The 24,056-nt window shown below is 40.4% G+C and overlaps 2 protein-coding genes across 10 annotated transcripts in view; both read left to right on the top strand.

Annotated features, from left to right (window-relative positions):
- The window catches only part of znf148 (zinc finger protein 148), an 8,569-nt gene extending 1,463 nt beyond the window's left edge, over window positions 1–7,106 (top strand). For 3 of the 5 annotated variants that reach the window (XM_034561862.1, XM_034561859.1, XM_034561860.1), the window contains exons 2-7: window positions 819–1,207; window positions 2,387–2,512; window positions 2,633–2,756; window positions 2,929–3,012; window positions 3,109–3,227; window positions 3,532–7,106. In XM_034561862.1, the coding sequence (XP_034417753.1) occupies window positions 842–1,207; window positions 2,387–2,512; window positions 2,633–2,756; window positions 2,929–3,012; window positions 3,109–3,227; window positions 3,532–5,148 (2,436 nt within the window). In that variant the 5' untranslated portion in view covers window positions 819–841 and the 3' untranslated portion in view covers window positions 5,149–7,106. Of the gene's footprint in view, window positions 732–818; window positions 1,208–2,386; window positions 2,513–2,632; window positions 2,757–2,928; window positions 3,013–3,108; window positions 3,228–3,531 lie in introns of all 5 variants that reach the window. The other 2 variants (XM_034561861.1, XM_034561858.1) reach the window with 2 other exon arrangements.
- Window positions 7,107–8,763: 1,657 nt separating this feature from the next.
- On the top strand, window positions 8,764–23,773 carry slc12a8 (solute carrier family 12 member 8). 5 transcript variants are annotated; one of them, XM_034560798.1, is made up of 14 exons: window positions 8,764–8,931; window positions 9,519–9,659; window positions 9,741–9,887; window positions 11,071–11,262; window positions 11,357–11,588; window positions 16,715–16,828; window positions 16,923–17,010; window positions 17,564–17,651; window positions 18,108–18,254; window positions 20,756–21,395; window positions 21,503–21,600; window positions 21,697–21,814; window positions 22,927–22,987; window positions 23,270–23,773. In XM_034560798.1, the coding sequence occupies exons 2-14, from the start codon at window positions 9,522–9,524 to the stop codon at window positions 23,436–23,438; spliced, it is 2,232 nt and encodes a 743-aa protein (XP_034416689.1). In that variant the 5' UTR covers window positions 8,764–8,931; window positions 9,519–9,521; the 3' UTR covers window positions 23,439–23,773. The 5 variants fall into 5 exon arrangements, with proteins under 5 accessions (XP_034416689.1, XP_034416690.1, XP_034416691.1 ...); XM_034560799.1 differs by lacking the exon at window positions 9,741–9,887 and having other exon boundaries at window positions 8,779–8,931; window positions 23,270–23,752; XM_034560800.1 differs by lacking the exon at window positions 11,071–11,262 and having other exon boundaries at window positions 8,779–8,931; window positions 23,270–23,752.
- The last annotated feature ends 283 nt before the right edge of the window (window positions 23,774–24,056 follow it).

The following is a 24,056-nucleotide window of genomic DNA, read 5'->3' as shown; positions in this document are numbered from 1 at the left end:
GTAACTCCAAGTGAGGGCAACACCGGAGTAATGATGCAGCGAATAAACGTGCAGCTAGTTTTCTAACTAACGACAAGCTTTCGGTTCTGAAAATACCAGGTTGTCAACGTAGATTACGATTTGAAAGAAATGTTTGTTTTTTTCCCTTAAAAAAAACTACCTTAGTCCTAAGTAAATTAACATAAACGTTCATCTTTACGAACTACTTGACACTTTAAGACTCAGGCTAAGAACACCATTATTTAAATGTATGTTCAACCTGTCGAGCTGTATTGTACATTTTGTAACGTTAGGATGAGATCACAGAAACAACAGCTGAGCCAGATACCAACGTTGACACATTACTGAGAAGAGTGATACTGTGCAATAGAGTTGGATCAAAAGTGTGAATGTTTTGTAAGATAGAAGGCCACATTGTGGGGTATTAGGTTTTAAGACATGGTTGAATGTAAGCGACTGAGACTAGAATATACATCATATTTATAGCAACAGTACAGTATATTAAATACCAGCTTCATCAGGTTGGGCAAACTCATCCTAACCAAGCTATAGCTAGTGTTGTTGACTTGTTCATCACCAACATAAGTTGGTGCCAGGAATTGGGGGGGGGGGGGGGGGGTTACCTTTTTCAATAGTAAGTAAACATCACAATTTAACTATGTAGATCACAAGTTTACGGATTACTTGTTTCACTTCTGTGTGACTTCACTTCCTCTTCATCATAATGTCAAGTAAGCAAAACAAACTTGCACTTAGTATGTTGTATGTTTGGTATTTAGCATGTATTTAGTCATCTGCCTATTTCTATCTTTTCACAGACCTAATAACTACTCTATGTAAGATGAACACTGAGGACAAGTTGGAGGAGGGTATGCTGCTGAAATGCAGCAGCGGAGGAATAGATGGAGGAGGAAGAGTTGGGCTTGGCAATGGAGGAGGACTGGTGGTGATGACACTGGGGGAACGATCACTGGCAAACCACCCACTGTTGGCTGAGGACGATGAAGATGAAGATGAAGATGAGGACTTGACTGGGAGCTCACTAGTCACACACGACCTGGTCCCTCCAGAGCAGCTGATGATGCAGGAGGAGATGACAAAGAATGGTAGAGGAGGAGGAGGAGAAGAGGAGGAGGGAGGAGGCGAGGTGGGAGTGCATTTCCCCCTAAAACTCAACAATAAGTTGCCCTGCTTGCTTCATATGCCAGTGAGTTCATGCCAGTTAAGAAGTAGATCGTGCATTAATACGATTATTTGTGTGGATACTGTATTTATGGTGTCCATGTCATGATAGTGAGTCTTATTCATGTCATCCCATGCAATGTTTGTGACATTAGTTCCCTCAACACTCAAAAAGTCACTGGTATATATGAAACCCTTTTACTGCTGAACACTCGTGAACTGGTTTAGAGTCGCTTTGCAAAATAATGCCAAAGAAACATTTTAAGGACAGTGATCTAAGTGTATTACACAAATACTAGAAGTGGAAAGCTTGTCTGTCCGTCCCCCCACACCACAGTACATCACTGAAAATAACCTTCTTAAACATTAAGGATAATATGTCGTTGAGAGGGATCGCCTCACTGCCTTTGTGTACCTGGTTTGCACCTGGAGTAAAAAAGTCAGGAGCCTTCACAGCAATAAAAGCATTAGCTGAAATGTTTGTGCTTTTTAAATATTTTGTATTACAAAGGAATAAAGATACAGTACATGTGAATTTCAAAGACAATAAACATCGAGGATAACCCAAACCAATCCACAGAATCAGGCCTAGGGTAGCTTAGTTCCTGTTTATTACAATGTTGATGTTGTATAACTAATATGGCAGCAAATAACTGTTTACAATGTAAAGACAAGAGCAGAGAATGAAGTCGCTGCTTCTCTTTGTAGCGTTGACATGCGCCGGCCGCATGTGCCTTTTTTAGTTGTGTTCGTGCCTGTGAGCGTGCTCCACTGGTTAGCTCAAGGCCGTCGCTCTGCACTGCGCTCATACGACAGTTACAGCTGACAGCGCCAACCCAATGAATGGCAATATCACGGAAGTGTACAAACCAATTTCCTGTTCCCCCTTCAGGAAAACACTGTTAGCTCCGTCAGCACTGTTGCCGTTGTTTGCACTGTTAGTATCGTTAGCTGCGAGCCCCCTGCTCAACCGTCGCCATGTTGAGATCTGTTTAGATGCAATAGAAATGCGCTCGGCTCATATAATGTATATATCACCTTTTAAATTGTAGAGGAGAAGCTGCTCTGAAGTGAGGTCCCTTCCCATTGGTTCATCCTCTACTTGCCAAACTGCACCTGCCTGACCGTGATAAGCTTCCAGAAGAATGAGTGGGCTTTAAAGTAGGTCATGTGCCTTGTTAAATGTCTTTCCTATGTTTTACAGTTGAGCATCAAGCAAGAACTGAAGCCGTCTGAGACAGCGGTCCAGATGAAGAAGGACAAAAAAGCAGTTAAGGACCTGATTGTTTGTCCAAAGAAGAAAAAGAGGAAACAACGTTCACCAGCTAAGGTGCCAGTTTATTTTATCTCAGAAATCAAATCTGGATCTGCATCTGTATGACAGTTTTCCATCATGACAACTGTAAGAATAAATCAAATACTAATTTCTTTGTTAATTTTGCTGTGGCAGATTCTCAACATCAATGATGATGAATCATTGGGCATACAAACCCCCAAGTGTCACGTCTGCATTCACTGTAATGCTGCATTCAGAACCAACTACCATTTGCAGAGGCATGTCTTCATTCACACTGGTATGAATTATTTCGTCGGGTTTTAAAAAAACATCATATTCATTTGTTGCTTTGAAATTAGATAGCATGTCTTTAAAGTTTAGGGAAAAAAGGGCAATGCTAAATTAATAATATGAAATACAGTAACTATATAGTGTCAATCTTATACTGATCTTTATTACTCAAACTCCAGGTGAGAAGCCGTTTCAGTGCAGCCAGTGTGATATGCGCTTCATTCAGAAATATCTCCTCCAGAGACACGAGAAGATCCACACTGGTGAGTGAAGAATACATGCAATTGGTATGCACTTTGGTTTAATTTCAGTCTAAAGTGAGTCTTTTTCTCTCTTCCTTTTTTGTGTTTTTTGTTTAGGTGAGAAGCCTTTTCGCTGTGATGAGTGTGGGATGAGGTTCATCCAGAAGTACCACATGGAGAGACACAAGAGGACTCACAGTGGCGAGAAGCCTTACCAATGTGACTACTGTCACCAAGTAGGCTCTGTTTTTATTTGCTCGTAAATTATTGCACTTGGAAGCAACATGACAATTGAATATATGTTAGAATAAGCATCCAATTTTAAGTGCTGGACTGCATGATGTGAACACGGAACGTACAGAGTGAACTAATGAGAATGCTAGCCAGTGGCTCTGTATCGTTAACCCAGTATGTAAACGAGTTGCACAGAAAAAAAAAAGACACATCAACCAAAGTGTCTACATTTCCTCACATGAGGTTTATCTCCTTTGTGTCTTTTTTAGTAGCACTATGATGTATGTTTTTATCTTCTGTCGACAGTACTTCTCCAGAACAGACCGGGTTTTAAAGCACAGGCGAATGTGTCACGAAAACAGAGAGAGAAAAAGCAACAAGGCAGCTGGTAAAGTTGGGCCATTGCGTGAAGCAGATTCTTCGGGCCTCCCCTTTATTGCCAAAGAGTGTTCACTGCCCAAGAAAAAGCGGCAAAAGTGTGCAGACAAGAGTTCTGGAGCTTCTACCAATGCTAAAACGGATGGGCACGCTGTCACTGTCGTCGAAACGGAGGAAAAGGACGAGCAAAGACCGAATAAAATTGAAGGTCTACCTCTCTATGCTATGTCCTCCAAAGTCAAACATGAGTACGTGATTGCAGATTACTCTGGGGAACTTCCGGAAGAAACGGCGAGCCAACACCCAGAGGGTGACGTGTCATCAGAAGACACGACTCCTCCCAAACTAGTCCTGAAGAAAGTCCCCAAGAGGAGTCTCAAACAGTCCAGTGAACAAACTCCTCCCTGCCTGTCCACTTCGTCTTCCTTTGAGGAAAATACGAAGGTCACACATTACACCTTTGAAATCGTGGACAAGCAAGGCCTTTTAGAAGTAGAAAGCAACACTGAACTCGAGTCTCTTCAAGGAGGACCAACAAAGCCAGCAGCTAGCAGCACAAACTACGACGACGCCATGCAGTTTCTCAAAAAGAAGCGGTATCTTCAGGCGGCAATGGCCAACAACAGTCGGCATTATGGCCTGAATATGAGCAGCATTTCGTCTCAACCGCCTGTGACACAAACTGTGGTGTCAGCAGTTATTGACGAAACGGTGCCTGCCACCATTCTGGAGCCCCAGCCAATCAACACAGAGATTAAAACGACACATGACAAGAGTGTGTTGCCAGATGAGGTTCTTCAGACGCTGTTGGATCATTACTCTAACAAAGCCAACGGGCAATCAGACATTTCTTTCAGCGTGGCTGACACTGAGGTGACATCAAGCATATCCATCAATTCCTCTAATGTTTCAGACAGCAGCCCTGTTGAGAGTCTCGGAGCCTCCAGTGCCCCGGCTCAGCCCGCTACTGAGAAGGTCAGCCTCTTGCAAGAATACTCCAAGTTTCTCCAGCAAGCATTGGAGAGGACCAGCCAGAACGACAGCTACCTGACCAGCCAGAGCCTCAGCTTGGTCTCCGAAAACCCCACCTTAGCTGGACAACCTCTGTTCTCCACCGATAAACAGTTTCCTTCCCCCAGCAGGTTCAAATCAGGGATAAGCTCTCCGCTAGAGAAACCTAACTTTGGATTACTGGTCGGGGACTCCCAGCACTCATTTTCATTTTCAGGTGATGAGACCACCCCTCCCTCCACTGTGTCCCCAGCTGAGGAGGACTTCCTGGAACAAGTCTCGCCCTCCAAAAAGACAGATTCTTCACAAGGCATATTGCAGACTTTTCAAATAAGCTCCTTTGATCAGAACTTCAAATCTAATTTCCAGACGTCAAGATCTGGATCCTCCTCGCTTTTTACTGTTGCCAATGGACAATTAAGTCTTCGAGGACACAGCACAGACTTCTCAGAGTTCCCCTCGGTCAGAGTCAGTGAGACCAGGTCTCAACTGAACTCCTCCCCTGATGTTTCCTCCAGTGAAACCTTTGGCTGAAGGGAGGGGTGAAAAATTAATGTCTGTTAATAATTTCAGCGGCACTTTATCTCACATTTCCTGTTTTGCCAAAACAAGTCACATTGCAACTATGTGGTCTCTCAAAGCATTTTGTTTAATGAAAATAATTAACTTTTCTTTTTTTGCAACCTCATAAAATGGAAATACTGAACATGTATATCATCATAATTGGCATTCCCTCTAAAAACAAGCAACAAATTGTAATTGTGCATGGATATATTTCTTACCCCAGAATGTAGATTGAGAGATTAAGTGACCAAAGTTTAATGCAAGACATAACGTGAATATTTTCTCATACTGTTGCCACATAATTTATGTTTAATGTTTTGTCAATCAGTTTGCCCTTTAAAATTATCAAGTCACTCGTGCTGCTTAATGCAATATTTCCACTTATTGAAACATAGGCCCTATTTATATATGCCTTTTTGCTCGTAGCTACCTCCCCTTGCTGTTTATCTGGTTATATTTAAGTCCACTCCTAGAACCTTATTATTCCAGCTTTGTCACTCCTGTTAAATTGTCTACTGAAAGGACACCATGATTAGATCATAACTGATTCTTCACTTTAAGTCACTTTACTGTCACCTGAGATTAGTGTGTCCTTAAGAAATGTGTAGTGAATGCGACAGGAAACTGATTATATTCCTCTGATATGGAATGTAGTTTATCTTCCATGTGCAAATGAAGCTTAATTTTGTTGGTTGTGATGGCCCAAAGAAATATACAAATAGTTCTCTTAAATTCAAAATCGAATGAATTATTCAATTTAATGTATTTCCTTTGTGGATGAATGTATTGGCACGTACTTCTGTGACTCTAGTGCAGCATAGGCAGAAAAGAAAAATTAGGATTTAGATTTAGGCATCAAATTGTTGCATTCGTGTAATGGTTGCGGAGTCATTATTATTTTCCTTCAGCAGTATAAGTCAGTTGTAATGAAATTACTTATGAGGATTGTGCTTAATTTTTGCACAATTTGCACAATCTTTCACTACAGGGAATGTAGTGTGTACTTACAGATTTGAACATTGGAGGCGACGCTCGTTGCTTTCGTCACTTATGATGCAGCATTAGGAGCTGCAGTTTTATAATACTTTTGATTGTTCTTTGTGGAAGATGCATGGCTTTTGGGGAGACAACAATGTGATTAGACCCACTTGTTTTGATTGAAACTCAAAGTTGTATTAAGGCTATATTATGAAATACAGTACACATGTAAATGGGGTGCTTAGTTTTTCCACTTTATTAGTTTTTGCAAATGTGCCTTTTTTTTCTTCTTTGTTTTCTTCCTGGCTTTTCTTTACTCATTCCCGTTTAGGTATTTCCATTTTTTCTTAGTCCGAGCTCTAAGGTTACTAATTCCACTTGCACACTAACAACAAACACATAAGCTATCAACCTATTCAGTCTGTAATACGTTGAGATCTGAGAGCGTTATTTAATTTTGCGCATCATATTTTATTATTTTTTTAATTTGAGCAGAAATAACATATAGTTTAATTCTCAAAACTATTATCTGTGGTTGGAAGGACACAGCATTGTCATTGTCTGTGCAGTATGTGAATACAGAATCATGTTTCAGACTTCTAATTTTGATCACTATTTGCTAGAATTCAATAGTAAGCCACATTTGTCCAGGCCTGCGTTTGAGTAAGGTCTCATCTGGGCTTCATCACGCTGTTGATTGTATTCCGTGTGCACATGTATGTGTGATGTTTTAGGTGCTATTGTGTAAAACACTGTTTTTATATGCACCGTCAGATTAGGTTTGATAATCAATGTTAAACTCCCTCTTGTTACACTTCTCCGGACAATCAGGGACAGACAGCACCTGCGTTAATCATCAAATGCTTTATTTTTCCTCATTGAACATTCCCACTATAATGTATAGAAGATATCCTGCTGTAAATACATTAAATATTTGTATGTTCAGAGAAGATCTCTCACATCTTTGTGTCAATAGAGAGACCAGGCTTGTGCAAGAGACACTTTTTGTCAGTTTTCCAGCATTTATTACACTCGACAATGAATCCATTTCACTTGCTGAGGTTTGTGTGTGTATATATATCTCTCTCTCTGAGAGATATATATATATATCTCTATATATATAGATATATATCACCTCTGTTATCAGAAGAAGATTTACACTTTTCATTTATGACAGGTTAACTGTTGAATTTTGATTATTCTTTTGTAAGTTAATGCAGTTGATTGTGCATTATGATGGGATTTACTGTATAAAACTGTTGGTAATGAAATCCCCACCCCCAGAAGATGTTCGTTTGGTTTTGAAGTAATACTCAACCTGAAATCTGTCTTTTTTTTATTATTATCAAGTATTTGTCCTCAACAGCTGTGGTCAGCTTGAATTCATGTCAGTTAAAATACCTTTTGGGTGGAGTATAACACAAAATAAGTGTTGTGATTGAAATATTTCACGAGCTACCCATTTCATTGTCAGCCGTTATTGAAAGCACAGTGCAGATGAGTCAATCTGTTTTGGTAAATTGTCTCCCGTGAATTGTTCATTGAGAAGTTTTAAATTCAATCGAGTAATTTAAAATGCAGAACTGAGGGGGAGGTTCATGAGTTGTATCAGCAGTACTATGGTATTCTTTCCTTTTAATGAACTATTGTCAGTTAGCTGGCCATAAGTGTCCTTGTATACGCTAGAGAAAATGTTTTGTGTAAAAAGAATTATTGAATTTTGATATAAACTATTTTTGAAACCTGTCATTTAAGGCACTGATATGTACAGTATATCATATGCAGTCACTATTGCTACCCTCATTTATCTCTGTAAAAGTCATTTGTGTCAAGATCTTTTAATTGCCGATAGGATACTCCTCCTTTGACGTTTGGCATTTTCATACTTTTAAGAACTTGACGAGGAAGCCCGACTGCTTCACTGTAAAGTTGAGCTTAAGTTAGACAGTAAGGTTTATTTGCATGATCTCTTACTTGTTGGGTCGAGTGAACTTGTTTTATGAATAATGTGCAAAGCTGCAACATTAGCTGATTATTTTCCATCAAGTAACCCATATGATTAGATTTTTTTTTTATTTGTAAACAATCTTATTAAATTGTTGTTTTGATTGTTGTGTGTCATGTTCTTATAAATAAAATAAATTCACAGTATTTGACCTTGAATCTTTTCTGATATCCAAAGGCTATTCAGCTGCTTTACAGGGGGATGCTCAGCATTTATTTGCCAAAAGTATGAAATATCATGAAATTGTAAACATTTTCACCACAATTTCATGTCCCTAAAGTCCCAAACTCAAAGATCAAATGTTAACAATCATATGACAGAAAAGCAGCAACTCCTCACATAGAAGGTGGAACTAAAGAAAGTACCATTTGCATCACATATTCTGATGTTTTAATCCACAAATATACTTTAGGATTGTAAACGTGGATGAATAGTCATAACATCCTATGGGCCTACAAACAGCCTCATGGCCCAGAAAAATGTCCAATCAAGTTTTCGGAAAATAATTCCACAAATAAAAAAAGATAAGACTGCTACCTGCAGTTCTCCGTGTGAATGATTAGTCAACATACTAAAGGGCTCGCCAAAGCTAACACAGGATCACTCCCTGGAAGGTTGTCAACAGCAGGAGCAGCCGGCAGTGTTCAGACCGACCGGAGTCTGGACCACAACGATGAACTGATTTGTCTCTTTGATAGCTGAATATTCTTCTCTTCTTTTGTATTTATTTGTTTCTTCTCATCATGCAATGACACGGGACTCTGTGGAAGGTAGGCTCAGCGTGTGCTAGAAGCTGTTCAGTTACTTTTGTTTGCCAATTTGTTTGTCAATTTAGGAATAAAAGTAAGTATAATTTAATTGAGGTGCCGTTTGCTTAGGTCAGACGGGTTACTGGCGCATATTTTACTTTCGCCACCTGGAAACATCAGATTGAACAGTTTTAATGAGGTTTGGCAAACTTTAAACAGGACAGCGACGAAAAGTAATTTACAAGTTATGTAAAACAGTTGTCAAAATCTGTTCACGGTTGTTTGACGCTAATAATTAGTGTAACTTCGTGTAAACCGCGAGCGGCCTTGACTAATTTATTGTCTAAGCTCGTAACTTGGTGGCTCATCGTTGACGTCTATCCAGCCGCAGCTGGAGGGGCGCACCCTGCTACATCCGTGTGTCCTCGTGCTGCACCTGTTGTTTAACCGGAGTGGGCGGAACCAAAACGGTCCCTTTCAACACGACCCCATCTAGGCCTGCTGATGAATTCAAATCCTAAACTGAATATCTTGCCTTATATTCAATCTATGAGCAAATGGGCCCACCTTAGGAGGTGTGGCTGCTAACCCACTGTTTACATTTGTAGGTCATGATGGAAACCCTGTCAATAGCTTGGAATTTGCACACCTGTGACCAGGAGGGAGATGTGGCAACGCTGTTGAAGGAGGGAGTTGCTGACACCGACACAAACACACATGTCCATGATTTGTTTCATGAAGATGCACAGGTACGGCGTTCGCTCCTCAAAGTGAATGTTGATGTCGAGTTATCAGCCAGTAACTTTCACGTATCGTGTGTCTTTGACCAGGGCTGCCAGCAGCCCAGCCAGCCGTGGTGGAGGATCAAACTGTTTGTGTGGGAGCCGGTGCTCTTTGGTACCTGGGATGGAGTTTTCACCACCTGCATGATCAACATCTTTGGTGTGGTGCTGTTTTTGCGCACCGGCTACCTGGTGGTTAGTATGCACTGTGTTGCTTTCAGTGCCATTTCCCCTTTCTCTTTTACTTTGTAAATATTAAGTGACACTGAGAGAAAGACTGCAGTCTTACTATGTTTGCATGTGCCTTTATGTGCATTAATAGAGAAGCCAAACATTTGAAGACATCTCTTTATTAAAGAGACAAAATAACAGATGGTAAAGATTTAAATCAATCTAAATCTTAACCAAAATCCATGCCGCCTCTGTGTGTGTCCAATGCATGCTCAAGGTCATTGTTCCTCAAGCTTCATCTAGTGATGGAGCTTGTGCTCCCGGTCAGCTGAATGCTGTAACAATCTTTGGCCTGAGGTTCAGATGACTTTGTTTGAATATGAATTGGTGAAATGTGGGACGTTTTTGTCAAATGGAGCAACCCCAGCTCCTCCAATTTCCTCCTTTACTTATTATTGTTTATTTTCACTTTTATAGCCACATGACTGGTGTGCTTCACACAAGTTAGGCTTAGGGTATCTCCTTCAAGTTATGTTGAAGCTTTGCATTTTAATTTTTATCTGCAACCATCATTAACCCTGTCTCCCCAGTTGATCCTGAACACTTTAATGGGCATGTGTCATCACAGGACACGGATACAAAGACCATATGATCTTAGTTGCTAAATTGGTTTGGATATAACTTGACAGCTAAAACATAGTTTGCCATGTGGGAGAGTTTCTTAAATGAAAGTGAGAAGCATCTCATTACTTAGGCAAAACAGTGTATGTTTTCCCTGGTTTAATGGGCCTGATTTCACCAAATAGAATTATGGGGATTTGAAACCGTCAAACAAATTAAGATTGGAGTAAAAAAAAATTCTGTGACGTTCAAACACATTAGCCAACAGTCTGAACACAGGAGCCCATAGTTCAACCAAAAGGTTGACTATTTCTTTAACATACTGAGATAAACAAAGACAAGAAACATGTGGAGACGAGTAAACAGAATAAATATAGGTGAAAAATATATAAGCATGTTTACAGGATGTACAAATTGTCTAGTGAATTACATACAAAGCATTAAGCAGCATAGAAGGTCTTGGCCCGCTGACAGTATAGTACAAGCTGTACATCATAATAAAATATACAATTTACAGCTGCCGATGTACACCTACTTGCATATGGGATTAATATTTTATGTCATCTTGTCTCGCATCATCATCCAGGGGAACACAGGGGTGCTGCTCGGGATGTTGCTTGTCTCCTTGGTTGTGCTGGTTGCCTTAGTGACGGTAATGTCAGGGATTGGTGTGTGTGAGCAGTGCGGTTTTGGGAGTGGAGGAATCTACTCCATGATCTCCATCGTCCTGGGTGGCAGGGTCGGGGGCACCGTGGGCCTGCTTTATGTATTTGGACAGGTGAAAAACAAATCCTGACTTTTAGTGCGGTTGATTTTTGAAGGACGATCCTTTACATGTTGACTTCCCTCTCATGCTGCATCCAACCTTACAGTGCGTAGCTGGAGCCATGTACATCACAGGTTTCTCTGAGTCGGTGGCGGAGCTGCTCGGTCTACAGAGCCAGTGGGGGGTGCGTGGCATATCGGCAGCGGTGCTGCTGGCACTGCTTGGAATCAACCTGGCCGGTGTCAAGTGGATAGTCCGACTCCAGCTGCTGCTGCTGGCCGTGCTGGCTGTCTCCACGCTGGACTTTGTCATTGGCACCTTCACACACCTTGATCCAGGTAGGGCTGGGGGTCATGAATATACAGTATATGAAGGGTTAAGACTGCCTTGGAGAGACCGATTGACACTGAAGATCCACCGCATGGATCACACAAGCAATCTGTGAACACTATAACAACTTTCCACAAAGGTTCTGTGAACCCTCCGAAAACAACGTCCAGCGATCATCAGAAAAACAATGTCCAGTGAATTCTTGGCCATCTTATGTGGAAACTAGGTAAACTATAAAGTGTAAAGCTGTGAACTCTCCGGAAGCGTTGCAATAATCTGGTTCACGGACGTTCTGTAAACGCATCGCACTGGTTCCCTCGACTAAAAGCCATAGGTTTATTTCCATCCATTTGTCCATTGTTTTTTCCATCAAAAAAAGCTCTGTGGCAAGCCCACATAATGTTCACACCATTTTTATGATATTTTTTTTAAGCATTACTACAGAAATTCTGAGTATGACAGACAACCCGCAATTTGACATTTTGGAACACAGGTGTAATCAATAAGTTAATTGCTGCAGTGCATGGCAGTTAATGCTGGACTGCAGCCCTCGTTAACATTATTAGTTCCACATGTGTTTTCCTGCCATAATAACAAACTGGATTGCTAAACCTGCTTATACCTGAGCTTCTTTTGTTAGTAGATTTCACACCATTGTTCCTGCTTGATTAGAAATTCAAGGGAGGGGTGCATGAAATTTAGTATGACTTTCAAAGTGGACTGAGAAGGTTTGGTAACTACGGACATGAGTGTATCTGTGACCTGTTCAGGCCAGTAGATGTAGCTGTAGTACTACTTACTGTCAGTATTGGTCCAGCATTCTAAAGATTGTACACTTTTTTTTTTCTCCAATGAGAACTTTCTTTGCCCTCAGGTGTGAGTCGGGATATATATATATATATATATATATATATATATATATATATATATATATATATATATATATATATTTATTTATTTATTTATTGATTTATTTTATTCCAGACTCATGAGTCCATAAAGCAACAAATACAACAATATATACAATACAAGTTAGGGTTAGTTAGAAACTTAGAAAAAAAGAAGAAACTGTAAAATGCAGTTTTCTCGTGGCTCAACCCAAGTCTGAGACTGCCAGTGTGTTTATCTAGAAGATTTCTATTTTGTGGTTAGGAAATGTTGCCTTTTTTTGAGTAGATTGTATTCTTTTGCTGGCAGTCAGGAAGTCCTTCCCCACATTTCCTGTTCTCACTGATTATCAACGTCCTGTCCAGTGGGAGGATAAAAGTGTTCCAGTCTTTATGTGAACAGGACATACAAGGCACAAAACACCTTTGTATCTTGCATGAACAGAAAACACTTTTAACATGTACACTATGAGAAATACATCTTCAGTAAATCACATAGTGTAATTGCTTTATTTCCCCAGCAAACCACAAGGAACTCGTAGTGCCTGTGACCAGCTGTGGATAGTTTTTGCAAGATTAAGCTTTACAACTTCTCACACCCCAGTGTCAAAAACCTAAACGGATCTAATTCCACCTTGCCCTAACGGCTTAACCTGTACTTGTCCACCGCTCCCAACTTCCTACCTTCTTTATATTACAGTAGGCAGAGGCCGCTTTACAGTTCTAAAGAACTGTTGGAGAACCACCCGTAATGGCTACTCCAGGTTTTTCCAATTAAGAGCTTCTGTGTGTGTTTTGGTGGTGATCTCATGGTTGGCAGAGTTCCAGCAGGTCCACTAGCTTGTTGAAACAGCCCAGATTAGCCTGCACTGAGTGAACGCTGAGGCACATCCAGAAGGAAAGGAGTCACCGGCAAAGAAACATGGTCAAAGTTTGATATTTACACTTTGGGAAACTGCCATAGCTAATTATGTCAGGTCAGCCAAGTGACCTAGCCTACTATATGAAAGCTATAATGGGATATTGGCTTGCTGCCGGTTTGCTTGTCATGTAATACAAAACAGGACATTGAACTGTCAGTATTCTTGATCTGAAATGGTAACATTTTGATTTAATGATTAGTCGGTTAATAGCTTAATGGTTTCAGGTATTCTTCTCGTCAAAAGGCCATACATTGTTTCGTTCCAGCTTCTCTAACTTGAGCACATGCTTGTTTATATCATTGTAAACTGAACATCTTTAAGTGTTGGGGTTGAGTCTGACAAACATAAGATGTTTGAAGATCTCATCTTGAGCATTTTCTATTTAATTTATTTTTACTACTATTATAAACTACACAAAAGTCAAGACAATAATTGTTAGTTGCTGTCTTATTCTAATTCATTGTGTATTTATTGCAACATTGAATATGCAACAATCAGTATCTGTTTCATAATAATAATAATGATATGATTATACTAATTTTGATTATACTATAATATAGTGTAATTATACTATGATTATACTTTATATTATAATGATGATTATACTTTATGTTATTATGCTAAGTTTCAGTGATTAGATTTCCCCTGATTTTGATGTTACCTCAACAACAAAGATTTTTGAATGGTAAGACTCACTGGGGTGTTGGTCCAAATCAAACAGTAAAGTTTATTGTAAAGTGCATCTACAGGTAAAATCCCAAAAGCTTTGGTATTTCTGAGATGGTAAAGTCATATATTTATCTAGTTGACATCTACATTATTCAGTTAAAACACACGCTCAGCCACTATCTTAATGTCTACAACGTGCTGCTGACAGTATGAGTAGAAGTATTTAGTGTGTTCTTACATCCGGGCATGAACACTCTGACTAAGCGTCCTCATTTCCCCGGCCTTAAGTATCTGTTAAGTGACTGATTATGATATATTCTTCCTGCGGTACTGTGGAAAGTATCATTTAGACGCTGCATAGCTGCAACATGTAAGGTAGCTCAGAACGGTGCTTTATCATCCCCGATGGGAGGAATTCATGTCTTTGTGTAGTCAATTATTTATTTTGGTCAGTAACACTGCGAACATATTGTCTCTTCAGCTATCAACAATTCAACCGCATGATTGTGGTGCAAAGATTAAAAAAACAATCTGACACTCATACCCCATCCCTTTTTAATATAAGCCTATTCCCCACAGAACAGGATGCCATAATGTGCTGCTTGGGTCTGGGGTTTAGGGTGTTAACCAGACTCACCCACATTTTTGGAAAATGACAAAGAGGGAAGGCCGGAACTGAGATCTGAGGCCTGCTGCTCCAGAGACCGCTACATCATCTCTTCCTGTGATCCACACTATAATATATAGTTCTCAATCATCCCAGTGGGTCCTGTCCCACCTCTGTAACATCACAGCCTGCCCTGTTCTCCATGCACAGCCGTTTATACTGGTTAGTGTGGGAGAGTAAGAGGTCAGTCAGACTGGAGAGAGGCCTCAGACCCTCATGTAATCTGACTACACATTCCAGTCTGTATCAGAGGAATGCTGAGTTCAGAAAGGAACCCCACTCTACCTATACACTTGTTCTTCGAGCAATATAATACTGTAATATGAATGCTTTCGCCACAGCTTTATCCAAAACAAGTTTTACTTTGTAAGCCTCTATAAAGCGAGTGATTATTATATTTTGTTTAAGGTCTACCCACATCCCTTTACAGTTGATTTCAACAAGTCGTATGAAATGAGATAAGATATTAAGAACCATCCATCGTATAACTAACTACTGTAGCTTGATGAGAGCTGTTCTTTAGTCAATGAGACTGAGTTTACAACTACACATTCAGGCTGTACTTAGGCCCAGCAGTGTTTAACATCTGCATGCTAACATGCCTATAATCAAACTTTTAACACGCTGATGTTTAGCATGTATGCTGTTTGTATTTGATTAAAATACCATACATCAACTTGTATTAAAAAAAAAAGTTTCTGACTCACTATGCAAAATGTAAGGGAGCACTGTACTTAGGCCCAATAGCAATTCTTTTTTTTGTGTCTAGGCTCCCAATCCAGTAAATCTGACAATGCATTTTTTATATAGGAGCATAGTATGATTAATGTGGATATGCAGTTACACCAAAGTATGGAAAACTTGCACAAAGGTTTTCCTTGAAAGACATTTGTTTGTCATTTTTGTCCACAGTTCTTAAGATCAAACACTCAGAAAGGATTCTGTGCTCATAGAAATGGTTTACAAACAACCTCAATTGAGCACAGAGTCAGGCATTGGATTGGAGGGCATGTTTTAATATGGGTGGGGAGTCCATGGTGCAGACACTGACTGCCCTGGATCTGTTATGATTGTTTGGATAGAGGGCGGTCTCACAGGGTCACAGAGTGAACAAAAGTTTGGGCACCTAATCCAATTTGATGTCAGTTTTTTCCGCCTCCCTAAGTTCCCATCCAGAACATACTTTGGAATAACTTGTCAATCCAGCCCTAATGGTTTGGGCTTTTGTCGAAAACAAAAGTAGAGACATTTTTTTATTCTCACTCTCTCACTCTCTCTTTTCTCTCACTCTGTCTCGCTCACTCTCATTCCTTGCTCGAACTTGGAAGCTGCTGAGCTTCTGAAAAGGGTGGGGACTTCCTTTTGGATAAACATGTCATTAATCTGAGAGAACACATTCTTTCCCATCGCAAGATAACCAAGGGGGAAATGTCCGGTGTTGTAGCATAGGCCTGTCCTTCAGGCTGTGTTGTTTAAATGGCCCTTACCGATACAGCACAATCTCTTCCCCTGCACTTTCAACAAACTGACCCAGACTGAACTGGATATCATGACTTTAGACTGCAGTCTCTTATTTATGTAATTTGTTGGGGTTAAAGAAAGGCATAATGTAACTCTCATACATTTTGAGGAATATAACAAGTTAAATAAGAATATTGTTTTGGCCACCAGCATCATTTAACCAAGTATTGTTAATGAAAACCTCAATAACTGATTAATAACAATGTTTCAAACCTATAGTATGTAGTAGGAAAAAATCCCCTGGTTCAGACTTGATGTGTTTACAACAAGCAAATGAAAACCACAGTTATAGCTTTAAGGCAGGTTTGCGTGTAGCATTACAGCAAGCATCCTGCACTCGAGCACTATATAACTTTTTCCAGAAGCAAAACATATGACTGATTTATTCAGTGAAAACATGCTGGTAATCCTGGCATAAGGTTCAGAACTAATGTGACTTGTGTTATTGTTGTTGTCTCCTCTCTCAGAAAATGGTTTCATAGGTTATTCAGCTGGGCTGCTCAGCAGCAACACAATGCCAGATTACACCCCGGGAGAAACCTTCTTCACAGTCTTTGGGGTCTTCTTCCCTGCTGCTACAGGTGAGGTGGCTCCCAACATCTCTGGATCTAATATTGTGTGGAAAAAAAAATTGCAAATAACTGTGTGTGTGTGTGTGTGTGTGTGTGTGTTTAGGGGTGATGGCCGGCTTCAACATGAGCTCAGACCTCCAGCGGCCTGAACACAACATCCCTGGGGGAACGCTGGCAGCCGTCTTTACTTCGTATGACGATATCTCAACAAACACACGCACACAACAATATTGTAAAATAAGAAAACACTACACGGGACCACAGTAAAAGTCCACAGACTGACCTGTAATAAAGACAACAAACGCGGGACTGCTTTAAAAGTACGCACACGGAAATACTAAAAGATTATACAGACTGAGCATGCTTGCAAAATTAGGTTGTTGTACCAACATGTCAAAAATGTAATTCTTACCTTCCAAAGTTCTATCTAAACCACATGGCCTGCTCCAAGGATAGTTTTAAAATAAACTACTTTGGGGTCTCTCCCTCAAGCTATGAATCATCCAAAATGGTACTTGCCAAGGTTTTGATTTTACTTTTGTGATGCTCTCAGATCATTTTGTGGTATCTTCTATCAAAAGGGCAACCTTTTCCACCTTCATTGGAGAGAACAAACAAACCCATGTTCCCAGCATGGCCTTGTCACACACTCACTTGTAGAGCTGTGATGACACATGCCTCTATTAATAGTGATAAAGCAGCAGTTGTAATAATCCTGTGTGGTGTACTGTTGGTGACCCACAGGTGGTTCCTGTATCTGGTCTTTGTCTTCCTTCTGGGGGCCATCTGCACCAGAGAAGCTCTGCACTATGACTTCTTAATAGCAGAAAAGGTAAACTCCCGTCTCTGTTTCCATCCTGCCCTGTTAGAGCGGCCCTCTGAACAGAAGGTTTGAGGTGGGGGGATTCCCCATCATGGCTCACTTTGTTCATGTGGTATGGTTAGTTCAGGTTCTGACTGCCTCAGTTTTGAGATGGAGGAACCATTACTGATTTTTTAGTTGTATATCGATCTTGGGTTCAAATATATGAAAACTACTGTGTCTGTCTCATTACCCAGCTATGACAGTGTGGACTACAATGTACAAATAATGTAGTATCACTGCTCATATAAATATATTTGTTTTTGCTTTAACCACTTGTTGACTCTTGGTCTTCCATGTGTGGTTAGTTCTCATTGTTTTTATAAGGTGCTGGCTGCAGCGGAACTGAACTGGGTGTAGCTGTTGTGTGCGCTCAACCCCACCCCATCCTCTTCCACCCTGTGTTTGTTTTCCCTCTTCCTCCAGGTCTCCTTGGTGGGCTTCCTCTTTCTGCTGGGCCTCTACATCTCCTCTCTGGCTTCCTGCATGGGCGGCCTGTACGGAGCACCCAGGATCCTCCAGTGCATTGCCCAAGAGAGGGTCATCCCTGCGCTGGCCTTCCTGGGAAGAGGGGTGGGTGGATGGAGCCAGAAAGGGAGGGATGTCTGCACTTTAACAGTATACTGAACAAATATTAGCTATATTCACCATGATGTACAGTTTATTTGGTGAGGGTGTGTGTTTATGCACTGGCGAGTTCACTTGTTTTCAGAATGATCATTAGCTGACCCAAATTAAATAATACCTCACAATGATTATTTAAATTGTAACAATAACATTTTAAGGTACTTATGTGCTGGCAGTAAAGAGATGAGCCAACTAAGTAGCACCTACTTTTGCACCTGTTTGCACACACGATAGGCCAGGAGAATCTTTAATGCATTAGAGTCAAACATAAGACCAGAGGGGTAATTCAATTTCCTGTTCATAATTATGACTATTTTGGTTTATTGTCATTTTTAGACAAACTCACAAATGCCCTTTCTACGTCTCTGCATTCAGTTATTCTAGCTAGTGAGATTCTCCCAGCTTAGATCCATTCATAAAGTATGTGGGAAGCAGCTTCTCTCAAAAGTAAAGCATGGTGTAAAGCTTATGAAAGATTTATTCCTACATGTTTTTATTAAACACCATAAGTTAATCATCAAAGTTCAGTTTATGAATAGTAATTTGACAAAACAATCGCTATCGGTCCACTTACTGGCCTTTTGCTGTTTTCAACTGCATTCTGCTAAACTTGGATGTTTACCTTTTAATCCATCATGGATGACAAGTTCTTCAAAGTATTTTGGATTAAAACAAAAATGGCTTCTGAGTTCCCATGTTGACAAATCTGTCTCCATGACAACCGAGTAACATCTGCTTCTGTTGATCAAGACCATGTCAAACCATTGTGAACCGTCAAAAGCTCAGTGAAACATGAGTACTTTGAGTTAGAGGAAAAATTATAACTTGTCTCCACTAACACTGAGACATGCACATTAGTAAATGTTGACCTAGAAAAACCATAGAAAGCCATGAACTGAGCAAAGTGCAATAACCACGTCACTAAGTATTTATTACTCACTCTGGACTTGTCTGCATAAAAAGGGACGCAAATGAAAGTATCTGACTAAAAAAAACATTGTATAATTACATTTTTAAATATTGCTCAACTATTGGGTAAATCATATTAACACTGGAAATATTGTGGTTTTACTCACGAAACCTATTCAAATGGACAAATATCTATTTTAATAATCATTTCAGATTTCTTCACGCAACAACAGCACAACATTTCATGGTTCCAGCTTGAAAGGATTTTTTTTTAAACAATTTTTTACATTTGTACTATTAGTCGGACCAAACAAGCACTGTGAAAGTATCACTTTAGGCCCTCGGTAATTGTGATAGGTTTTTCAGAATTTTTACAAACTAATGTATCAATGGAGTAATCAATAAATTAATCCATAATGAAAATAATCAGTAATGCTGTACAAAAATAGTTCCAAATTAGCTTTACCTCAACCAAGTGTGTGTGTGTGTGTGTGTGTGTGTGTGTGTGTGTGTGTGTGTGTGTGTGTGTGTGTGTGTGTGTGTGTGTGTGTGTGTGTGTGTGTGTGTGTGTGTGTGTGTGTGTGTGTGTGTGTGTGTGTGTGTGTGTGTGTGTGTGTGTGTGTGTGTGTGTGTGTGTGTGTGTGTGTGTGTGTGTGTGTGTGTGTGTGTGTGTGTGTGTGTGTGGATGCACAAGGCGGTGTGGTGGTGGGTGAACTCATCAGGAAACAGTGACAGGACTGCCTAACTATAGAGTGTGGACTTCACTTCATAGAAATGAGTTGACTGCCTGCATTACAGCAAAGAGTTACGACTCACTGCTGCTACACAACAGTTCACGCACACACAGTCACGTCGACGTCCTGACCCCGTCCACCCCAGCAGCAGTGTCTGACCTCTCTCAGCGGGCTGGAATGAGGCCCTAGACATCTTGGCCCAAATCAAAGCTTCAGAACAAACGCAGGAAGGGCGACGGGCAGGGCCCAGCTCCGCTGTGTGCTCTGGAGGCTCGCCAGGCACACAGCAGTGCTCCTTAAACTGTGTGACAGGACCTGGGGAGTGAAAGCAGGCTGGTTATCAAACCACATGTTAAAATAATTGCTAATTTCTACTAGTTTGGTGTTATATTACTTGAATATAACTGTTAAGTTCCGTTTTATTTCATCACTCCCTGTCGATGGCTGTTTCTCCTTCCTGTCCACAAGTGACTGTTTTGGGGGGTACATGGTTGCAAAGCTACAGTATCTGAATCGGGGAGTAATGAGACAATGTTCTTTGTCCCAGCCTCACTGTGTTGACTTTATGCATTTTTTCACATGGTACCACCCTCGTGTGAAACCCAAGTATCTCCAAAACATCAACTCAATGAGTTAATTAAAAACAGGACTGATTTCAGCTTTGTAACAATGCATTTTTTCCGATGGCTAATTAGTTATGATTATGGTTATAATCGGAAGAAAATAAAAAAAAATCACCAGTTTTGGTTATTCCGTTTTTTTCATTAGACTGCAATTTTGTGACACTATCTCCCTCTTTAACAGAAAGGCCCAAACAAGACTCCAGTGGCAGCTATCTTTCTGACCAGCCTGCTTACCATGGCCTTCATTTTCATCGGTCAGGTTAATGTGCTGGCCCCCATCGTCACCATAAACTTCCTGCTCACCTACAGCTTCATCGACTACTCCTTCTTCAGTGTGGCCATGAACCTCCAGCTGCAGGCTAAAGAGAAGAGGGAAACTCTCGTCCTGGCCAAACGAAACCAGCGTGGGTCAACCAGGCAGAGCTCTCAGCTTCTGATTGAGGCCAATCTTCCAAGCTATGGGAGTGGAGGCGAGAGTCCGCAGGGTAAAGGCACTCTGTTGGAGTTCACCAAGGACATGGACCAGATCTTTCCCCCTGTGTCAGCTGTTGATGCTGGGTCTGAGAAGACCTCCTACATGCCAGAGCTCAGCAGTCAATACGAGGGCAGAAAAGCTAATGTCACCACAAAGCAGAAGCTAATGGACAGCTTTGGTTTGGACCTGAACAGCAATATGTTCTCGGAAGAGAAAGGAGAGGAAGCCGAGGTGCAGTGTGGACCCACAGAGCCCATGGCTGGAGAAGAACCACAAGTCAAATGCTGCTTAAAAATTAACCATGCTGAGCAGAATTCATCTGCTGACCCTCACAATCACAGCGCAGGTGATCAGCTCCAACCATCAAACACTAGACTAGGAGAAGAGATCATAAAAGTTGTTTGTACCTTCCTTTCTTTTTTTTGTAACCTGACCCTTTATTTTGACTCTCAGGTGTTGGAGGTAAAGCCGAGCACCAACGCTTTGAGATCAAACCCATGAAGGATTCATTGCATGCAAAGTTCTGCAACCACTGGGCTGCTCTTATCGGGGTAGGCAACACATTTCATGCTCTACATTATTTACTGTTCTAATGATTTGATTTCAGATACTATTTACATCATGTAATGATTATTTTTTTCTTTCAGGCAATGAGCTCCATATTGATTATGTTTGTCATTCAGTGGGCTTATGCATTAGCAAACATAGTCTTTGCCTTGCTGCTCTTCTTCTACATCGGCAAAACAAGTCCTGGACTGCCGATAGGTGATTTCCAACGGTTCATTTCCTGTTCAGACGCACTTAGCTTGGCTCCATGGTCATGTCCTGTCAGGGTCACCAAAGGTCTTGGCTTGGACAGGACAGTCCCACGTATAAAGAATATATGCATTACAAAATGAAAAATCCAAGTGATGGAATGCTGTAGTAACATTTGGAGCACATGTCCACTTGGACTTAAGGTTGAACTGATTATAACATAGTGATCAGAGGTCAAGGTCATTGTGACCTTACAAAGTGATTACTTTTTGGACAGATATGGATGTAAGCTGACAACTATGAGGCAGTAATTCTAGTTAGGTAAATCCTTGAAAAATTGAAAAAAATGCATTTTACTAACAAACTGTAAAAACAAGGCTTACTGTTCTTTGCCATGATATGCACAGAGGAGTCTTCTGGAATTGCAAGGTCTTTTAGTGAGCAGGAAATTGCTTATCACCATTCATGCATTGCATTTTATATTCTATAAATCAAACGATGTTAATGAACATATGATATGTATTTGATTGGTTTACTCTGCTGAAAGGAGGAAACGGGTTCTCTATGCCTGGTGTTATTTTTGTGGCACGATTACAAGGTAATTCCATAAACTTGTTTAATTTGAGGCCTTTTATAATGGGAGTGGTCTGTAAGTAATTCCTTTTATCTGACCTAAAGTAATATTCCCTTCTGCATTTATCTTGGGTTATTAGATCCTTTTATATTATGTCCAACAAAAGACCTCTTGATTTGCAGTTCACCCTTTTTAAGGATTAAAAAAGGGTGAACTGTACTCTTGCACATTTATGGGAGTTTCACTTCTGGCAGGCTGGCAGCTGTTGTGGCGGCTTAGGATTTCTAGAATGGCTAGATGAGACACCCAGCACCTGTGCAATAAACTCACCACAGCACAGCGTGCCTCAGCTGTCTGACTTACGACATTTTACAGCACAATATCTGCAAGTGTTGAAGCAATGCTTTTCCCCCTCTGTTACTACACTTCTGTGCACTGTTGCAACTTAAAATATTGGAGGAGTTTTGGGGTTTCTGCAGCCAGTAATGAAATGAACTCTTTGAGCTAATTTCTCCAGATGAATGTTTGTATTTTGATTTATTTGCAGGTATTGCAGCTCGATTCAGCTTTTTCACATGGCTCAAATCAACATTGAATAGCATCTGCAGGTATTGTGTGGTTGTTATGGTCCAAAATGATCAATCATGAGTCAGTTCATTGGAATAAGTGATGGATAAATAATACATTTAAATGTCATTCATCATAAAACACTTTGATACTAAATTATCTGTCTTGATCATTGATAAATCACGGACTGAAATGAAAGTAAAATGTCATACTTGTCATCTATTCATTCTAGTATTACTAAGTCATAGAATGTAAGATAAGATTTCCATTTAGTAATTTCCCATGTCACGCTGTCTCCTGAAACCCTTTTCTCCATCTGTCAGGAGGAACGGATCTCCTCAGGATGAGATCGTAGTCACCCCCTCTCTGTCTGGGGTTGGGCTGAAAACCAAGCAGCTCACAGAGGAAAACGCTGACTTTGCCTCTCGCCACCGCTATCACCAATCCTCATTCATCAGGGTCAACAACATGGTGCAGCCACCGATCCACTGACTGACTTAAAGACTGCCTCTGCGACAAGCTGTCAGCCCGAAACCAAACTTTCTGCCTCAAACCATGTCTTCAGTTGTCTTGTGGGACACATTATGCACATGCGCACAGTGGCTCAGATCATTTTTCCTCCATATGTGTAAACTTAAAATTAGGTCTAAATATACTTTATGGCTTTAACTTTTGAAGTATCACAATCTTTGTGAAAAAATGTTGTTTACAGATTACTGTCCTGCTGGGTCACTTGCAGGAAGTCCAGATACCATTGTGTTCGTGTGGCTTAAATATCTTGTGTACACTTGGTACAATGGTTTCATTAAAATATGTTCGTTAACTTCTGTGTGTGTACGGATCATTGAAATTTATCTTGAGTTATAATTAGTTTGCTTTTTGAAGTTGTTAGTCACATATGTCCTGGCAGACCTACAATCATTTAGAAGTAACAAAGAATGAAAAAATGGTCATATTGAAAATAACTCAGAAAATGTATATCTCACTTCTCTTATTTACATTATTGTTTTAGAGGAAAAAATATAAGAAATATCAGGAGGTAAAATAAGCTGTGTCTTGTACAAGTAATGCAGAAAATGGTCACTGTAGTTTAGGATGCATCATAAGCCA

Source organism: Cyclopterus lumpus, chromosome 21 (genome assembly GCF_009769545.1).
Source record: "Cyclopterus lumpus isolate fCycLum1 chromosome 21, fCycLum1.pri, whole genome shotgun sequence".
Taxonomy (NCBI): Eukaryota; Metazoa; Chordata; class Actinopteri; order Perciformes; family Cyclopteridae; genus Cyclopterus; species Cyclopterus lumpus.
The sequence above is the reverse complement of the archived record's forward strand: the minus strand, read 5'-3'. Positions and strand labels throughout refer to the sequence as shown.

Bases quoted from the DNA above. Each gene is read 5' to 3' on its own strand.
- slc12a8 (XM_034560798.1), top strand. From the start codon at position 9,522: ATGATGGAAACCCTGTCAATAGCTTGGAATTTGCACACCTGTGACCAG. The intron at 11,589-16,714 runs GTAGGGCTGGGG...CTCCTCTCTCAG, and splicing joins CTTCACACACCTTGATCCAG to AAAATGGTTTCATAGGTTAT. The intron at 17,011-17,563 runs GTATGACGATAT...GGTGACCCACAG, and splicing joins CTGGCAGCCGTCTTTACTTC to GTGGTTCCTGTATCTGGTCT.